Source organism: Trichoplusia ni, chromosome 5 (genome assembly GCF_003590095.1).
Source record: "Trichoplusia ni isolate ovarian cell line Hi5 chromosome 5, tn1, whole genome shotgun sequence".
Classification (NCBI taxonomy): domain Eukaryota; kingdom Metazoa; phylum Arthropoda; class Insecta; order Lepidoptera; family Noctuidae; genus Trichoplusia; species Trichoplusia ni.
In genome coordinates this window covers 9,615,437-9,636,542 of record NC_039482.1, presented here as the reverse complement: position 1 = coordinate 9,636,542, position 21,106 = coordinate 9,615,437, and the positions used below count along the sequence as shown (strand labels likewise).

The 21,106-nt window shown below is 35.4% G+C and overlaps 2 protein-coding genes across 6 annotated transcripts in view; one reads left to right on the top strand and one right to left on the bottom strand.

Annotated features, from left to right (window-relative positions):
- The window catches only part of LOC113494410, a 31,953-nt gene extending 26,861 nt beyond the window's left edge, over positions 1-5,092 (top strand). For both annotated transcript variants that reach the window (XM_026872731.1, XM_026872732.1), the window contains 2 exons: positions 3,754-3,906; positions 4,382-5,092. In XM_026872731.1, coding sequence (XP_026728532.1) covers positions 3,754-3,906; positions 4,382-4,466 — 238 coding nt within the window. In that variant the 3' untranslated portion in view covers positions 4,467-5,092. The remainder of the gene's footprint in view (positions 1-3,753; positions 3,907-4,381) is intronic.
- A 6,778-nt stretch (positions 5,093-11,870) lies between these two features.
- The window catches only part of LOC113494407, a 187,635-nt gene continuing 178,399 nt past the window's right edge, over positions 11,871-21,106 (bottom strand). For 2 of the 4 annotated variants that reach the window (XM_026872726.1, XM_026872725.1), the window contains 7 exons: positions 19,780-19,912; positions 19,210-19,334; positions 18,477-18,589; positions 18,000-18,177; positions 14,362-14,497; positions 13,812-13,953; positions 11,871-13,395 (listed from right to left, as the gene is read on the bottom strand). In XM_026872726.1, the coding sequence (XP_026728527.1) occupies positions 13,321-13,395; positions 13,812-13,953; positions 14,362-14,497; positions 18,000-18,177; positions 18,477-18,589; positions 19,210-19,334; positions 19,780-19,912 (902 nt within the window). In that variant the 3' untranslated portion in view covers positions 11,871-13,320. The remainder of the gene's footprint in view (positions 13,396-13,811; positions 13,954-14,361; positions 14,498-17,999; positions 18,178-18,476; positions 18,590-19,209; positions 19,335-19,779; positions 19,913-21,106) is intronic. The other 2 variants (XM_026872727.1, XM_026872728.1) reach the window with 2 other exon arrangements.

The following is a 21,106-nucleotide window of genomic DNA, read 5'->3' as shown; positions in this document are numbered from 1 at the left end:
TAAGTAGAGTCTTGAAACTTTTCTGCTGTCGCTATAACGACAAAAAGTTACAACAAAAATGGTAAGCAACGTTTGGCCTGGTTTTTAAGTTATTAATTTCTTTTCGCTATCGATAATATACCAGTCTTTCGTACATTCTAATTGAATTAAAACTTTCAAATTATTCTCAGATATACCACCAATTCTAAAAGGAGGCCTCTCTTGACTCTTGTGGGAGTGAGACAGCGCTCTACGTGACACTGCTCAAGTCACGTTTCTACAACTATAATAATATCACTTTAAGACGTATCGTTAAGTACCAGGCAGTACTGATCAGCTGTGATCCAACCGGTTAGCATACCTAAGAACCAGTAGTTATCAGGTTAACAATTATGTAACTTGGTGAACACTGGGTCAGATTACTGCGGTTGTATCCGGGATATGTTAAAACGAATAATTTATATCAAGTATTAGTTTATGGACCTTGTAAAGATAAACTAGTTGTGGCGCGGGACTTCGTATCCGTATGGTATCCGTATGGTAAAGGAGATATAAGTTAGGATTGGAATTTAATATCGCCTACCCGCAGTGAGCAAGCGCGGAGATCAATGTTTATACCTTCCCTACGGAAAGAAGCCCGTGCCCAGCGGTGGGCGTATAAAGGTTGGTTTGACTATTAAGCAGACAGGGCAAATATTCATTTTAGTCGTCTGTAACTTAAATTTAAGTAATTAAGGCACTTTTGGAAGTATTTACTTTTTAACGGTTTACCCACGCATATATATCGGAATCACCTGACTAGTTTCGGGTCAAAAAGGAGTCTTTAATCACGATCTTTTAAATAATTATATGAATCTGCTTTACGAAAGTTTTGACATTCAGAAGAGGTTCAAAGTTAAGCCTTATTTAAGTTCTCGATAAGTGATTACCTGAGTGGATGTAAGTTGAAGCCTGTCTTGTCTCGGTAGCAATCATAGAGGAATGTGAAAATGTTTGACCTTTTCAAAGTTGCCAAGCATTGCAAACACGTTACGTCATGAAAAATGATATGCATGCAGGAAAGTTGAAGATGTATGAACTTTGGTACTTAATTTATACTAAAGAGATAAGGCGAAGGAGGTATTATAGGAAGTAAACGCGTTAAAACCGTTTTTTGAACAAAATGGAGGTGTAAATTTATCAGCAGTGAAAGAACGAAAAATAGAAGAAAATATTTCAGACTGAATAAAAAATCTTTCAATAACGTTTGGGTTGGATATCCATAGCTATTACTTTCAATGACTCAAACAATCAAGCCAGATCTAAAATAAATAGTCTTAGTAGAATTTAGCTAAACTTTGATTTTGATTTTAAACTAACAACATACACGAAAGCTTATACCCATCAGAGGTTACGCAGACATGAAGAAGATTTTACATTCAAAAACCAACTTTTCCACAGTTTTCTCCAATATCAAGAAAACCCAATCACTTATACAACAGCGCTTCCTCTTATTATCTGGCAACAATCGCTTGCGCAACCATAACGCCGCATCGTACAGCGCCATCTAGCGGAAATTGGATAATACTCTTAATTAACCGCCGTCGGGCCATTGAACCCGCAGTATTGTTTGACTTGTGTTTTGTCGATGTTATGAGATGTTGACAATGTGTTTTTGTGGTTAATAAAGTGGTAACTGTAAAATAAGTTTTATTACTAGTCTGTGATTGTAAATTTATTGTTTTTTAGACCTCTTACTTTTACAATTCGAAAACTGAATGTGTTGGTCCAATTTTTGACATTTCAGCTTATTTAAAATCATAAAGTTTTTATTTCAAATGGGCCGTTTTCCAGGAACTGACTTTAGCTCGCGTGTATATGTATGTTTGTTGCCTCTACACAACCAAAAGCCTGGACCGATTTTTATGAAAGTATTGGTATGGAGGTAGCTAACCTTTGATTAACACATAGGCTAGCTTTATCCGACTGCGTTAAAAAGGGGAATTATTTCGCCGATAGCCAGGCGGTCGAAGCCGCGAGCAAAAGCTAGTGATGACATGACGAACTGTAGGTAAGCATGAGATAAAGTTGAGCTATCACAGTTCAGGAGATAGCACCTGGATATTGACAGACGAACGGACGGCAGAGCCTGAGTGATAGGGTTCCAATTTAACCTTTATATGTGGAACCCCAAAAAGCTCTACCAAACATTATTATTTTATTTTTATTATATTAAATTAAACACCTCTTACCACGGTACTCATACACAGTAATTACGGTATACATATAAAAACCATGGAGAAGTAAGTGGCGGTAAACATCTGCATCATTAGATAATCGACTCTTGCGCAACGCTCGGCGCAGCGCCGGCGTCTGCGCATGCGCGGAGAAAGCGAACCGTTACTTGTAGCTTTGTATAGTCACGTGTTTAGTCGACTTTTATTGCTTTTAGGGTTGAAGCGAAATATGTGAATAATAAAATTTCAAGTGCGAGTTAGACTCTCGACATTGAAGGTTCCGCATACTGAATAGACAAATCAGTCACCCAATAAATTCCTGGTCCGGTGTTTGGTAAATGGTGGTTACCCAGTGGTAAGGGTTGTTGTAAAAATACCTTCAATAAGAACAAAGTATATTTAAAAAATATATAAAGGAAGGTCCGCGTTCTTGACATTTTATAAACATAGAAAACCAAATTTTGTAATTATCTAAAAAAAGGAAATATTTTTGTATAAAAACTTGATTCCACGGAAAAATGATTCATACTTAATTGATGCAACGGTTTATTCGTACCGTTTACTCACGCGTATTTATCGGGATCGCCCGACTAGTTTTGACCAGCAACCCCAGCGCGTCAGCTCATGATTAAGGGCTCCGGTCTTGCCCGAAATGGTTGCGAGACGAACCGACATTGCGGGTATCTACAACTCAATGCCATAACAGCATCAGTCTTGGTCTCAAAACTGGTCAGACAGTTAAAATAACTGTTAAATTCGTACCGAAGTCCGCGATTGCCAACACAGCGATTATCTCCGCTCGCTGTTACAAATTCATTTAATTATCGCTTTTCACTTTTTTTGCTGATTTTATTGGAAACGTTCACTAGTTATATTGGTATTGAATTCGGTAGTCATTGTGCTTTTGATGACGACGAATGATGAAAATAAAACTAAAGAAAAAGAAGGTTAAAAATTTAGAAATCATTAAAAGCATTTTATCTATATTATGTATGTATTTAGAAATATATAAGTATGTTTATCAGTTGTCTAGTACTCATAATACAAGCTCTGCTTAGTTTGAGACTAGATAGCGTTGTGTGAAAGTTGTGGAATATTTATTTATTTTAATTATTGATTTTTTATGAAAACCTCGTTTTCCGACATTAGTACATTTTACTTTGTCGTTATTAATGTCCTACTTATGAAATGTAGTAACCCGATATTTTGACCCCTTTGAAGACTACATTCGTCATGAAATGAACTGCAAAATGTACTCTAAATCATAAACGGTTAAGTAGAGAATCAGTTCAAAATATTTAATTGACTTTTCCGGTGTTCATTGACATGTCAATGTTTTTTACGCTTATGTATTTTCTATAAAAAAAAATGTATATATGCTTATTCGTGCGTCGGGAGAATTAAAAAAAAACATACCACATCCCTCTCCTACGCAGCGACGGAACTCCCTTCATGCCAAATAATGTGGCACACAATCTCTGCATAGATGAGATAGCCCATTTATTAAATCAACGTTGACATTTTAATAATATTTACGAGTTCCTCCCTTTGTTTGTAGATCCCACTGCAGTTGCGACGCGAAGTTCCGCGAGTGCCTGCACCGCACCAACTCGCTGGTGTCGGCGCAGATCGGCGTCACCTACTTCAACATCCTCGGGCCGCAGTGCTTCCGCAACGCGCACCCCATCGTCAAGTGCGTCAAGAAGACCAGGTGAGAGAGAATCTGATTTTCAAATTTACTTATAGTGCCAACATACTGCCAAGTTTGCTACGGATGAATTATTTGCTACGAATTCGCGATGAGATGTCGACTTGCTTAACATTTGATATAATATACATATTATGTCGAGTGTGCTACAAATGTCAAGTTTGCTACAATTATCGACAATGAATAGAAGATAATGCAAAGATGTCAAATGGTATGGCACGAATGTCAAGTGTGCTACGCATATCGGTTGTGCTACGATTGTTCAAATGTGTTTGATACAAATGTCAAAATTTTACAACGGTCAACGAATGCTCCTTTTCCTACAAAGCCACGCATTTTATTTTATAAAAATGTCAAGTCGTTTGATACGAACATCTTTTCAAATGTCAAGAGTGGTATGAATTTCAGGTCCACGTTACTAAGTGATTGAAATGATTGATACTAATTAGAAAATTTTGTTTATCTACCTGTTATCCAGGATTACGGGCCAGAAATGTGAGGAGTACGAGTTGGACTACACCAAGCCTAAGATGTGGCAGTGGTTTGACAACGAGACCTTCTGATCATCATGAAGACAACATTTTTTAATGGCCTATAATCAGGCCTATACGTGCCTTACAGTGGCCTTGGCCCAACCATGAAAGCCTGGCCTGGATAAAACAATACTATCCGAATACTGTACTATTGCTTAAGTTACGGTATCCTCTGCACCTTAAAGTGGCAGACTTGATGCCACTTTAAGGTGCAGCCTTAGACGAAAGGATGTGCTAGTGTTCGGATTGAGGCCACTTCCTTAATTGGAATTTAAATTAAACCTCCAAAAGAACAAATTTTAGTCATGAATGCCTTTGTAAGAAATTTTGTAGAAATTGATTTTACAAATGACAAATTTAAATGTAAATAAATAATTTTATAGTTATTTATTGCCTGACTAACAATGTCCCATCCGTAGCGAGATATATTATAATTTTAAGATGTTTTTTATATAAGTTTATTTTATAATTAAACTATATGAAAGTACAATAAATTTTTATATGTAATTTTAGCTTTTTCATTTGTTATTTTTTTACGTGGCCCTAATAACTTTTAATAGGTTTACATAATCAATAATGGGCTGTTGGTCAAGTCGTCGTCGTGTCGCAAGTTCGATCCCCGCGTAGGACAAACATTTGTGTGATCCACGAGTGCTTGTTCTGAGTCTGGGAGTCTTTGTGCAAATTATTATTATATTATGTGAAAGCCCCCGTCACAGAAGGATTAAATCAGGGTCATCTGCTTAAGAGATAAATAAAACATCATTATTTATTTTTTATATAATAAAACATCAGAATATATTTCGAAATTACATTAAACAACATATAAACAGCAATTACTGCACAATAATTCCAAAAAAAAACAGATCAAAGTAAGAAAAGAAAATACTCTTTTTGAGCGACAAAACTGTACTTGATATTTTGTGCGTAAAACGTTTTCAGAAAATTGTGTATATCAGATATGTTAATAATAATATTATAGTTCAAAATGATATTCTGATAAACAGTCGATTGGCGATTTAATTTTTTATTATTTTATATTTTTTTTTGTGACGAGATTGTGGTACACACATCAACATTTTATTTGACATATCTGCAAGGACGAAAATGAAAGAATCTTCTGAGACAAATGGTAAAAGGGATGACGACTGGCTATAAAAAGTAAAAAAAAAGTTTGACACGCATTTTTACCTTTATCTAATCAATGAAAATTCCGATAGACAAACTCCTTTAAAGTTTCTGAAAATATTAATGGTTAAAAATCTGTTAGAAGTTGACTAAGTAGATTAATTATAATTTAACTAACTTATTTATTACTGTCCTTGCAGATAGACAAACATACAATATTTGTGTACAATTATTTCCAAAAACTTTTATTATTATACAAAACGACAGTAAACTATCTGTAAATGACTTAAATTGATGTACGGATAGATATTGATAATTATTTTAACTGTTGATAATAGGTACACTTGATACTTAAGACATTGTAAAAATATTGAATTACACTTTACATTGATTGTTCTACATTTTTATTCAAATACTTTTACAATATCAAGTGTAATACTTAATGTTATAATAACACATTAAATCCAGAATAATTTTCAAACACACACAAATTTGTATTCACAAGGAGACATCGATGCTATGGTATTTACTATTTAAATATAAAATTCTAAAGTAAGCTACATCTACAAAAATTCTATGGGCCTATCAAATATATAAATATATATTGCTTAACGTGGTCCAATGGGATTATTATAATTAGGCGTGATCCTATTTAAGGTAAATACGATCTACAACGATATTACGAAACATGGGATTTCGACGCGAATAAAAAAATCGTAAAAAATTGCCAAGTATTCAAAAAGACTGGCAACACATAAAGCAAAAACAAGATTTAAAAATGGTTCGAATGTTTCACTATTAAAGATTACTGGCAACATATAAAGAAACAATCTTTCAAATCACCATCTTTGGTGAAAGTTCCCCTGAAACAATAGGGAGAAATTTACACTCAGGTAAATGTTGATAGGTACGTGTCTAATGTAAATCTTAGCATATCTTCAAGGCTGTTGATTTTACCTATAACTAGAACTAAATATAGGCACAGTGCGCACTGCGCCCATATTCATATTCAGTGATAGTATAGTGGTATGATCGTCGGACTGCCATGCCGAAGGGCTGGGGTTCAAATCCTGGTACGCAATGTCTTTTCGAATTTATAGTAGTACTAGCTGTTTGTTGCCCGCGACTTCGTCCACGTGGTTAGAAGTTTTCCCGTGTTTTCCACATTTTCCATTATATCTTCGCGCCTTTAAGTCACAGCGTGATGTTAAATAGCCTATAGCCTTCTATTCAACACAAAAATAATTTTTCAAATCGAACCAATAGTTCCTGAGATTAGCGCGTTCAAACAAACTCTTCAGCTTTATATATTAGTATAGATTATAGTAGTCTAGTATTACAAAGACATAATCACTTGACAAAAATGATGGAAAAAAAAGCATCGAAGGTAACCAACACATCGGAGAATTTTCCAAGAGTTTGTTAAGGCCTGGTATCTTAGTAATTGGTCGTATCAGCATCAACCATACGAAAAGAAGAGGAAATTTCTTTGCGATTTCTTTTAAATAACTTTGGAATTCATCTGGCTTTGACTGCAGTTGACTTTTCTTTGCACATTTTCAAGTTTATTACTTCCAAAATAAATTACAATTCGCGTTGATTCCTAGAAACCCATGTTTCGTAATCGTCCGGTCACGACTTAGTGAAGAATGTCACTAAAGTGTCATTCTTGCACTAGTGTGAGCATTCCACAAAGCAAGCGAGGAAAGGAAAGGGAGCAGCAGTAGAATTAGCTTAGTAACAGCCGAATGCAAGAACGATAAACTGACTTGACTGAAGAATGCTTAGCAGCTGTTGTGCTGTCTTCGCACTTTTTCAAGTATAATGCAGAGACAAATGGACAATTTAGAACAGCACTTACCGATCTATAGTGGATAAGCTACACTTGAAACGTTAGGTCTGTGAATGCATGACCATGGCCAAGTATGTCATAACGAGTTCTTCCGTGATTCGGAAAGCACGTTAAATTCGGTCCAGGCCTGTTATTTATAAATCTTTGACAGTCTAACCAGGGGTATAGTGTTGCCCAAATAATTGGGTTGAGGGGCTCAGATAGGCAGTCGCTCCTTGCAAAACACTGGTACTTAGTTGCATAAGGTTAGACTGGAAGCCGACCCCAACATAATTTTGAACAGAAAAGGTGAACCTGATGATGAGTTACCGATGTATCGTTCTTGCGTCCGATTGTTATTCTAGTATCCAATTTCATTAACCATATTTCCTCTTATAGCATTAACGCGTCAATTAAAACGAAAGCAATATGAATAACTTATTCCATCTGATTTGAATCACGATCTTCAGCTGTCGATTCATAAGAATCTTTCAATGTATGACAATCTCCAGTTCATAAAAACTGACTTTAAAAACTGTATTTACAACAAAACAGGGAGTTACATACACATCGCAAAGTCAACCTTACGTGTATATCTTAAAGTTGTTTTTACAACGCGAGAATGTACCGCAAAATATGAAAATAAAATATGATTGTGTGGACTTTTTGGGCAAACACTTTTGGGACACAGAATGGGTTTTTGATATAATATGACATCTTATAGATGTAATTTTATTTATAAAACTCATGATTTAATGAGAGACTGAACTTCTTTGCATTCTTGTCTATAAGCTAAGCTAAATAAATCAAGTCTAATTCTAATATTCTTTATTGAAACGTCAAACGGTACGATTCTTCTACTTTGCGATACCTTATTGTCGTTTCCCTGGATACGCCCTCTCGTATTTCATAATTTAATGTAATTCTGACCCGTTTTAAAATGAAATTTCATGAAAATTAATAAGAGATGATAAATTTAATATTAAAAAGTGAGAAATCATTTGAATTAGATTAATTTTTCTTTGTTATAAAAAGAATTCTGTTACGTCAGAATTGTGTTTATTATTATTTAGACAAAATTATTTCCTGTCCAAACATGTTTTTTTGGAAATACCTTATTAATTGATAGTTATGGGGGAACCAAAAATAACGCATGCATGTTCCTCAGTTTAGTCCACCTGTTCATATCCTAATCTCCTAACCGACTAAACTCTACTGCTGATGTTCTACAGGTCTAGGATGGGCCAGGATAGTCCAAGTGAGAGGCGAGATTGGTGTTCATTTTGGACCCTGGGATTATAAATATGTCTTAACATTATCGTTACAAAAAAAAACGGGGAAATTATTCAACTTTACAGTCAAACGACTTCCTCGCATAATAATTTAGATAATGATTTAGCTTCATTGATCAACTACCTTTCATTGGTGTCAATATTTTTGGTACTTAAAGTGCAATCTTCATGTATACAGGCAGTCGATCAAAAAACCAAACACAAAAATTCTATTTATATTACAATGCTGAATTACAATTTAACACCAAGTAGAGAAGTTTAAAATACATCTAAATCACTTATAACCACTAATAATTATTAATAATGCTAATATAATTTCATATAAACACACCTTGCGCCATCTATGAAATTAATATGACACTAATAAAATAAGGCAAACAGGTTTTACGGAGGGATTAAATAATTATGTTATATCGAATATCAGGCACTGAAATTGAAAAGTTCTATTTTTTGAAATAATATCGCTTATTCTAAGGCTGATCAAACTGAATCAGGGCCCCTATTCTGCAATACAAAATGGCCGATGAATGAATGAAAAGTGGCTCAAAACGACACTATTCGTATTCTCTTAAGCATTTTTCCTGCACAATAATTGGAAATTTAGTGTGGAACGGTACACTCAAGGTCAATACAATTAATTTTCAATTATTTTATTGGTATAATGCTTAAGAGAATAGGAATAATTTCAAATTTAAACCAATTTTCATTAATTCATCGGCCATTGTAAATAGCAGAATTGGGGCCCTATACGACCGCCACGTCTAAAAGAAATATTATTGTTTTTGTGGGAAAGAGAAACCGCTCTACTGTGTAGTACGCTGTCCCACTCCCACGTGCAATAGTCTTGCTTTTAGACTGGTGGTAGACTCCTAGGCAGTTAACTAGGCTTGTCTATTCAGCTTGATGTCTCAAATTGGTCTGCAAACTGGAGGCGGTAATATCTTATTTAAATAATATTGTTCCTTTACAAAAGACATAAAAAAAGCAATGCTTTTAAGATTTTCCATAATATCTCGCTTGGAAGGACTTTAGTTCGGGTTTACAGTATAGTTTTAATAATAAAAAAAAAAGATTTTTTTTACTGTACCACGCCAAGCAGCCCTCTGTACGTGTGATTCGACCCACAGAGTTCGATTTCTGCGTTGGACTAGCTTTCGTCAGAGTCTGGGTAACTTATGCCCGTGACATGGTTGTTTGCTAGACAAAATCCGAAATCAAAAATTATTTTTGAGGTTTTAATTAGGAAAATATATTTCACTTAATTAAATTAAGGAATTACATTTTTCGATAACTTGTATCTGCCATTCAAAATGCCTTCTTATGATTGTTGAAATAAGGTCTACCGCCTCCAGTTTAGTTGCCCTAAGGTCTAAGGATGAACAAAACATCTATGCAGGTTTACTAATAAACTATAAACTACCGCTTACTATTGAGGAACCTGCTCCTTTCATAATATTTTTTGGCAATCTATTTTTGGATGGATTCGATTTTTTCTGTTCCATATTTTAGTTTGGCGTTGATTCACTCTTTTTGTCTGTCAATTACGTTACTTCTTCCAATAAATGTTTAGATGCAGCTAATTTTGTAACCTCATTATGTTTCCTTGATGACAACAAACGGTTAATCTGTTAATATTTGACAACTTCAACCAATCGTCATCGTTTTATAGCATTTAGCTTTTTCCAATATCGTAGCTGATATTCTTGTAAATATTTCAGTCATTTTAGACTGCAGCGCCATTTTATATGTTCTTATCAGCGCAAAATAACTATGTTATCAAAACGGTATCACCCTATTGTAAAAGCTACACTAAGCGACAAGCGCTAGCGCCATCTGTCGGCAGTTTAGACAACGTCACGCTACTCTACCTCCTAGGTATTACAAACAAAGTGCCTTAATTAATTCGTTACGCCAAATTTTGCAGCAATGGACCCAAATATTTGTTGATATATGAAGGTATGATATCTCATTACATGCACGACTAATTAGAAACACTTGAAATTAAAATAAGAAGCTAAAATCCACAATTATTCGTGATAAATGGGGGAAATTGTTTGTAAGTAAAAAAATACTACACAGCGTTGTATAAAAGTTTGAGAAACAGTAAAAATTAAACTTCGAATAAATTCTGATGATGAATACAAAGATTATTTTACATGATTAATGTATTAAGGTATATGTATTGGCTAGTAATAATGTATTTAATTGTTATTTAATAACGGTGTTCTCACGCGTTTTTATCGGGATTGCCCGACTAGTTGAGAACCCAAGCGGAGTCCTTAGTCAAGAGCTAACGTGGCTATCCCGATAAATACGCGTGATTAAACCCTTACTAAATATATAATTATGAATCCGTCTTACGAAAGTTACGTTAATAATAATGTACTTAGATATTGTGATTATGTTACTGTTGAAGACTTGAGAAAAGCTCTGACTCACTCATATCTTCTAGTTTACCTACAAAATTTGAATTTGAATGAAATTAATCATGAGCTGTAAAGAACACATTTCTTTTTCGCATTAGCGCGACATTACCGCTGTTTCGTGATGACAGCTAAACGCGTATTCACATCGCAGTTACTTTTTGTATTAACGTTTCCAAATGTTATTTATTTATTACTTTTCAAAAATAATTGGCTATTTATTTCCTATTACTGGTCAAATTATAATATTAAGCGACTCCATTTGCTTTTGCCAAATCTTTAACAGTAGGTACCTCAGCAAAGATAACCTCTTAATAGATCTTATAGAAGACATTTTTCGCGTACCAAACATGAACCGAACGATGATGATATTATACGAAAGTCAGATCGAGTCCTATATCCGATATCCTATTGTGACAGGTATATTGCATCCAACGTATTCTTTTCAACCAATCATATAACACATGCCCTTCCCAATCTCCTTCCAAATTTTAACTTAAATAAACAAAATGTTTCATAAGAATAGGGATGATGACTGGGTATAAAAAGAAAAAAATCTCATTAGTCCCTCAGTTAGATAATTGAAAAGTATCAGTACGTATTTTTTCCTTTTTCAGAAAAACGAGAATTTACAAAGATTAACTGCTTTAAAGTTTAGGAGAGGGGGCTTGTGACGTAACGATAGAGTAAAATTTATACTTAATCGTGACGTAACGCGTAAGTTTCATTCACTGTAATTTGGTCAATTCATGTTTGCGGGACAAATTAAAAAATACGTATCCATTATTATACAAAAAACTACAAGACGGACACTGCAAACAAAATTGTCATCATCACTATTATTTAGAGGTTATCTGTGACGGCAAGTTGACATATAATAGTAGAAAATGGATTAAATGTTACTGGAAGAGTACAATGGGTTTGGTAATAACATTTTTTACAATGTAAGTACAATCACTATATGTCTGATTCATAGAATAAATGTACAGTGAATATTCATTCCTATAATTAACGATAACATACATGAGACACTTAAATTAATTCAAAGAATTGTTCCTAGATGTCGCTACGGTGTAAAATTGCTAAGTTTCCGACAATGACTATTCTTGATACATTCAACTTAATTGTCAATACTTATTCCAAATCACACATATAATAGTTATAAAATGACGTACATATATACATCTAAATGGAGTACAAACATTAATATTAGGAGACACTGGGATCACAAGTAATATAATATTGTAATTCTATTCATTTTGTTAGCTAATACTTTAATAAGCTTTACTAACCTACACGAATAATACCGTCGTTTTTATTTTTAATATCAATACGATATTCGTAAAATTCTTTTCAATTTTTTAATTCGAAAAAATAAATCGATCTACCACTTCTACAGTACAAGGTTTGGTTTAGTTTTTTTTTCGATAGATGGCGGTGTTAAAATAAATTTTAATTTTTATTCTGTATATTTATTATTTATGGCGGTTGGGAATGTTTAATTTTATTGTAGTTATAAATTGAAATTGAAACAATTTTATTCTGTGTTAAAAATACCTCTAATATAAATACCGCCATCTATCGTCGATCATCTAATTTAAAACCTTCCATGTACTTAAAATCAAAACGTTTATTCTTTCACTACCATATTTAAATTCAGTCCGCCAATATATTCCCCATATTTATTATAATTTATTTGTTTATTTATTATTTATCGCCGATCCGTCAACTTCCCGATTATTTCTTTAACAGTTTGTGTAGCATAGCAAGCTTCGTTCATTTTATTATATTTATAAGCTCTGAAACTTTAAGGAGTCTGAAGAATTATTATTTTACTAAAATTCTTTTAAATATTTTACCTGTGTTGATTAATCTACAGATTAGTTTTGCTACTGACCAATAGATGGCGTTATCCCGCCATCTTAGACAGTAGATGCGATTCGATAAAGTAGTAAATTCGCTACAGGGATTGCTATGGGGCCACTAATGGATATCATATTAAAAGTATTCATTATACAAACTGGATGTACAGTATACAATTATGAAGAATTATCGACACGTTACTAGTGACATGTTTCGTCAGTTTTAATATGATGTTCAAATCTTTTAGTTCTCCAATTGCATGCTGAGTCGAGTACAGTATCAGTTTAGGTGTAGCTTACGGCGCAGTCGAAGAATGGGAAGCAGGCGACGGGCTCGGCGGCCGAGTGCTAGAGAACATGCAGGTTCTCGCACGACTTGGATTTGGAGTCACGCGCCCACACGCGGCCTAGAAGACCTCGGACCTGAAGGATGAAGATGGTTGGTTTAAAGGAAGAAAACACACGGGATGAAGAAACAAGAATGACACATGAAGAAAAAAAATGCTCTTCAAATATATAAATCACGTGAACGAAGACACCCAGATCAAGCATTCGTGGATCACACAAATGCTTGTCTTACGCGGGGATCGAACAAAGGATACGTCGCGCATTTTGGGTTTGGCGTGATGACCCCAACCACTCGGATATCCATGCAGTCAATGTCCGTGCAGGTGATTGTTATAGTCAGGAATAAATTCCCAAAGTTCAGTGTCTTGCACTCGTACGGCAAGACGTCTAAGGTTGAAGGCAGAGTATTCTGATGGAAATACACTGATATGATAGGAAAATCGTTTGATGATAAATAAGTATTATTATTAGTATAACTACTGTGTCGTTACCTTGACGCTGGCGGAGAGTCGTGTCCTCTTGCGCGGCGTGCTGGCGGCGGAGGCGCTGGCGGCGGGCGCGGCCGGCACCGGCGTCTCCTCTGCCGCGGGGGAGCGCGCTCGGGCTCGCGTCTTACGGGACCCGCTGCGCTTTCTGACAATATAATCAGGGTAATAAATAAAAAAGGAATATTTCAAATGGAAAATACTCGACCCTTCGGAAAATAGAAAATAACTTCACACAGCTTGTATAAAAATGAATTACGAAAATCATAATTTATAAATCACAATCAGTTCAAGACTACAACAGTTACGTTGCGATATAAAGTACGTATATAAATATAAAGAGAAACTGTGGCAGTCGTGGAAGTAGGTACAATTTTTACAAGGCGGACTACTGGCTGGACTGTTTTTACGGAAATTATGGTATAATATAGGAAATGTCACCTCCAGCGCTCGCAAAAAAGCACCTGTAAAAGTGATGATATATCTTACATACTAAATGATTTCATTTCACTGTCTACCACTTATAAGCTAGTTACCCTTTCCCAGCCACGCTTACCTGACTCTCTCCGCATGCTGTTGTTTCAGCCGGATCTGTGTGAGCAGCCCCACCAGCAGTTCGTCCACGTTGTGGTTGATGCCCACCGACGTCTCTATAAACTTGCATTCATAAGACGTCGCCAAGTTCTTGCCCTCTGTAACATAAACATTCAGGTTTAGCGAGATTTTATTCATGAGGTACAGCGGTACCTACCTACATACTTTGTTACCTCGTAACTTGCGATTGGGTGAACCGATTTTCATGATTCTTTTTTTATTTGAAAGCTTGTGCTTCCCGTGTGGTCCCATTATCACCATTTCAATATCTGATGATGGGATCTTGTAGAAATCGGGGGAAATCTTCAATAAATAACAGCAGATTAACCGCAATTGTTGCTATAGCATATCTAAGCATTGTTTACGCCATCACACAACATATTATCACGCCTGTACTCACTACAGAGGTTATAAAAACTATTTCGAAAAAAAATAATGTTCAAGGGCACTTACAAAGTTTTACAAAAAACGCAATACTGAAACTAATTTGAAGACGGTTTTTTTTTGTGAAAATTGTTATAAGATAAAGGAGATTATAATATGGCTACTGGCTATAAGATAGTAGTTACGGATAGTCAGAAGCTAGATAGTGTGACAACTAGTCTGAGTATGGAGTCTCGTTTTGCCCAGGTTATTTAGAAGCTTCCGGTTATGCTAGAAAGCCGTACCCAATATAGCTGGGACGACGAGTTCACTGCAGGTTGGCGACCCAGATTTCAATATTTCAAATCCAGATTTCCTCACGATCAGCGGGATTGCCCAACAGGGTTACCGTGGTCTCGGTACGCAAAGGGCAAAGGACGGAACATGCGTTCTAGTCAGTAGAAGTCTGACACTCTCTTTAGCTCAACTTAAAGTGGAAGAAGTCATTTGATTTATTTTCCCATCCGAAAAACAAGTTTTTGCATGATATTTCATATATTTAAGAGTTATTTACATAGGTCTTATAACTGCGAAAAACTCAAATCAGAGCTGGCTTGCATCGCGATTGAACTAGCAACCCCGTTTAGAAATTTGTACTTAGAGCCTCAAGGCACCACGACTGATACCGCTAATCACAAAAAAAGTATAATAACAACACATAAGATAAAAGATCTTTTTAAGATATTATGAACTTTAAAGGTACAAAAATAGAAAATAGGCCAGAATTATACAAAAAAAAAAACAAAGCAAAGAAACGTGATTCGTGACTTACCTAATCGCGATTGTTACAACGTGACTTCAAACAACATTTGGCTATTGTTACAGAAACCTAATAAACTCCAGTTTCGAAACAGTTTGAAGGACGAATTTGAAGGGCTGTGCTATGGAGTTTGATGCCGGGTTTTGTCCAAAGAAATTGTATTTTAGAACCAAGCAGAAGTCATGGGTTTTGTAACAGGTAACGTTCCTAAAGTGACTTTTTCAGGCATGCATGCTGGAAATAAAAAACTTTTTGGTTCTCGATGACGTTGCTAAGGTCATTTTGATGGGAGACCTATTTTGTTCGCGAATTTGGCTTCATTTGTCCTACTTTTACAGAATACTCAGTGTCGCAAGTCTGACTCTCATTTGAACGATTTTTCAACCTAGATATGTAACAAAAGCTGTTTTCTTTGAATTCAAAATTTATTGTAAATTCTAAAGTGTCTGTATCGTAGGACAATTATTTATCTGAATTGCGTATTCTATTGTCATGATTTTTTAAAATATATTTCTATAATTTTATTTCAAATAATAATAGGTATTAAAACTTTGATTTTTAAATACGTTTTTTTTTTAATAAAATAACTTTTATGTTTAATCTATTCGGTTATCGATATCCTGCTGCCGCACGCCCGCCATTTTTTTTTGGTTGGACAACACTTAGCGTGGCGGGAAGCTAGTACTTGCCGGCGCGGGAAAACTTGGTTAATTTTTAAAACGAAAAGGAGACGGATGGTTGAACTGAAGAGGAAGTAATATTTTCTGTTATGTTATAAGTAATACATATGTATAAAAGTATGCACTAATATATGAAAAACTAAATTGAAGTGAGTTGCTGTTTTATTTCACTATTAAAGATATTTGTGTTAAACGTACATCTATGCTCATAATTGGTTTTCTAAAAACCAAGTTAACGAATTGGGATTATATTAATGACAGTCAACAACAAAAAAACTAAAACTGTTTTCCATATCATTTAAATTGAGTAGATAGTAGGTACTCTATTTCAAATTGTCCCGTCAATTGTAAAGGCATTTGGGAGAGATTCGCCGTGATTTATATAAGAGCGCTCAATAATTAGATATTTAATCAGATTTGACGTTCAGAGTCAGTCGACCGATTAATGAAGTCGAGTTCTAACGATAATTAAACGTCACAAGTCAATGAACAAAATGGCGGATTTATAAGATTTAAAGATGATGGTAAATGGTACCACCCACTCAGTATTTTGAATGAAAATTCCATAAATTTTGACTCAGATAATCCCTCATGTTCACATCTCCGCAGTTGCAAATTTGTTTAAAAAGCTCGTCATATTTTATCAATGGAAAACTTTTTAATTCCGCGTCGAAAGTAATCGAACAAGTATTAAGTACGATAAGATTTTTGTCATGTCAAAACATAATTGACAGGTTGATTAAATAACTTCTTAAAATCCATAATCTTAAAACGACTTTTATGACAAAGAACAACTTTTTCATTAGGTAACATTTGCCTAATATTGGATTTGAGCGAGTTCCTCTTAACGCCTGTCAAAATTATAATAGCAATTACGACGCAAATGTGTTTGATGTTATTGTTTTATGTTTAATGTAGGCTCTAAATTAATCAAAGCTTGTATTTGAAGGATATTGTAAAAGAATTTTACAGAATTTAAAATGAAATGTTATATTTGTATAGCAAGGAAATATAGAAAGAGCATTTACGCCCACATCAATTCTGGTTACATGAACGTACACAAAAGATTTTACCGTAATTCAAAATTTTATAGATGAAAATTGTGTTTGATATTTCTACTGCCATTGAACATATACAGAAAAATATTCAATACAGAAAAATATTCAATACATGTTCAGTTGTACTGAAAACCGTGCTTCCCATTACTAATTAACGAAATAACGAGCGCCTGATGAAATATGGTTAGCAAAATGTAGCATTTCGATGTAACAACGGGCTGCGAAACGTCCTCATTAATTGTTATCTTCACAAATATCCTCGAAATTTAATTAAAAACATAAAATATTATGCTAACAAAGTTAATTGGGTAGATCTGGGTTTAATCACGAGTTTGTTTCTCGAAAATCTGTCTGAAAAACGTTTTGGGAACTTTTGCTAGTTCTGGGTATTTTATTCCGATCTAATTAAAATGTGGCTTTTAGGCTTGACCGATTTTTACTGCCCTCTGTTATTGACGCTATTGAGAATATCAATATCTAAGATTATTACTAGCAGTTTTCAATTTAGTATTGAAACACATTGGAGCCCTTTTCTCGGTGGTTAAAGAAGTGTCAACAGTCAAGTTAACTACAAATAGTTAATCCATTTGACATAAAAAAAGTTCCGCACAAAACATTATCTGAACAAGTGGACAATTTGATAGTTTAAAATAAAAGTTCTTTATCCCAGTTTCCTTACCATCAGTAGGAACAGCTCTGGACCTGGCTAGGTCAGCCTTGTTCCCGACTAGGATGACAGCGCGGCGGGAGGTGTGGCCTGCTGCCCATAGAATCTGCAGCCGGCGCTCTGCTTCGGAGAAACTGCTTCGGTCTGCTGTGGAGTACACCACGCAATAGCCGTGTGCGCAGCCTTCCGTCTGAAAATGGTTTAGCACTTATGGGTATAGGAGTAAGGTTTAAATTTGCCGGGTTTGTCTCTCTTGTCTCTTAAGACCATAAAGATTTTTTTACAGTGTTTTTAATTTCAAATTTCTGAAGGATATCAAAATTGATTGAAATAGTCAATCAATTTTGATATCCTTCAGAAATTTGAAATTAACGTTCAACATCTTTATTAACTTACTTAACAACTACTGGGACTTTTACATTATTAAACTTCTCAAGTAAAAGTAAACTGGTAGATGTCCTCTAACTCCACACATACATGTATACTCACTATGACATGATCGGGCGGCGCGTCCAGGAAGGTGATCTCGGACTCCTCGCCGGCCAGCAGCACGCACACCGAGCGCTCGCCCGACTCGTCGTCTGTAACGTCATGCTCTACATCTGCTCGTACAATTGTTACTGCTTATACCACTAACATGTTATTTAGGATACATATTTGCGATGCCAAAATAAGTTAATACCTACTAAAAATAAAAACACTTTGAAATTTTCTTATTGTTGAGAGATTTTATCCTTTCACGGAATATTTTCAAGGAATCTAATATTTTTTAAGTCTAGAATATTTTGTATGTCGAACACGAAGAGAGGAAAGGAAAGATTTTTTATGTTAAAATGGTTTCTTGTCCAGTTATATTTTTCTGGTGTAAGTGCCAGAAATAACCCTTTTTCCTCTTCGAATTCTATTACCAAAGTTGGCGTTTCAACATCTGAAATCAAGATCACTACATTAAAGTATTAAGTCATTCTTTAATGTCCTATGCTGTCTTCGTTTAACGAAATTTAAACTGCGGTCTCTGATGTGGCAAGTTTTTCTCACGTTTTTGTAAGTTCTAATAAACTTGGTGCCAAAGGTGCTTGCTCAGATCCAAACCTACACACTGGAATAAACATCCAATCAGTTATTGAAGAACATTGTCTTTCGTGGATACGGGCGTTATTGAATGCAAATTTTCCTTTCTGACCGTAAATCACTCCCCCTACAAAGCATATATTATACTCACCGATACTGGTGTCGTACGCGTGCAGATACTCGGAGGTCATGAACTGCCCCACCAGGCTGGACTTGCCGACTCCAGGCGCGCCCACCACCAGCACGCGGTACGAGCTGAGGCCGGCTGACGAGTCCCTGGGATGGCAATTGGCAGTAGTAATAATTGGTATGTGAAGAACAAAATGTTACGTATCAGTCACGTTTATTAACGATAACTAAAATTTTGCGCAATTAGGAGTAATTTTTCTTCATACCTGAATAAAATTCTTTCCTAAACATAGTTATGATTTTAACCACCTTATATTTTTATATCGGCTTGGTTGGGTTTTAATCAGTGAAACATGAAATTCACTTCCACTCAACCCAAAGCGGGAGGGGTCAATTCATGACTTCCCATTTGATTCCTACCAAACACTACATTTTTTCTGGAACATGTCTGGATACATTCAGTAAAATCTGATACTCTTATACTCCCTCCCTATCAACCCAAAGCGGGAGTATGCATTGATGTCTTTCCATCCGAAAAAGTAGAGCACATCTAAACAGAAATACTATTACAGTTATTATATACTGTATGTACCTTGAGGAGGCGAGGGAGCAAGGTGCTGATGCTCGGGTGGCGGCCTCGGTGCTGGACGCGCTTGATGCCACTGACGTGTTGGAGCGGGAGCGACGCGATCGGAGAGAGTCGCCGCGGTTCACCACGCCTTTACCTGGGAAATGGAGGCACATACAAACGACGGCTTGGATAACCGAGTGGTCAAGGTGCAACTTCGATCAGCGCGAATCACGAATGCTTGTTCTGAGTCTAGGGGTTATTGTGCATGTGAACGTTTGTGAACCCCACCGGGCATTTCACCGTTCAATTTCAACGTTAAACACAAGAATAACATTCCTAAATGCGAGTGTCATTTTTGTTGGAGGCGTAATTCTCATGGACACTCACTTCATCGGGAGAGAAAGCGTGATGGTATATACCTTATAGCCTTTCTCAATAAATGGCACATTTTGTCCATTGTTTGATACATTGAAAAAAAATTGGACCCGAAGTTCTTGAGATATGCTCGTTTGGACAAACAAACATAGCTTAAAAAATTAGTTTATATTAGTGTGTTTTAATTTTATCTTACACCACTTATGTTCACAGATAAACAATATTGATTTAAATAATTTGTAAAAAATACATATATAAAAAAATTAACAAATTAACATCTTTCTTTTATTATCACAAGTCAACAATTCGAAAAGAAAATATGTAATTTTATTATTTAATAGAAGAAATAAGCAATGACGTGATGAGAAGGTGACATTGATAGGGTCACATAAGTATTATTTGGTGGCAAAGAACTATAAACTACGCAGGCTTATGTAAATCTTCCATTATCATAAGCTTCTGTTAAGATACCTAGGTCTATAACCCTAGTAAGGCTTAGACTAGGTTTTAATTAAGACAGGCTAAGAATATTCATTAAAACCATGCTCTGAAAGGCAAATGATTCGGTTCACGAAGATGGTACTAGAAAATTGTATGTAAATATGTAGATCTTTCGTCATTATACAATTTTTGAAGTGAAACTTCTTTAGGAGCATGAAGGTAAAATTTTCAAAGATCTGACGACACGTCGGTATGACACGGAAGTGTCGAAAAAGAGAGAGAGAGCGATCGAGACCGATTGAGAGAGAGTAAGAAAGGGCGAACGAGCAAGTGAGAAAAAGTAAGAGAAAAAGTGAGACAGAGCGAACGTCGTGTCACGCACAGTGCTATGGAGCGAGAGGTGGGAGAGAGCTGTAGTGAGAAAGATTGAACGCGAGAGAGAATACGGAATATCGAGAAATAATACACGCCATATTGGTTGTGTATTCGATTACTAGTTAATTATTTAGTACCAACATCATGAATCGAATTC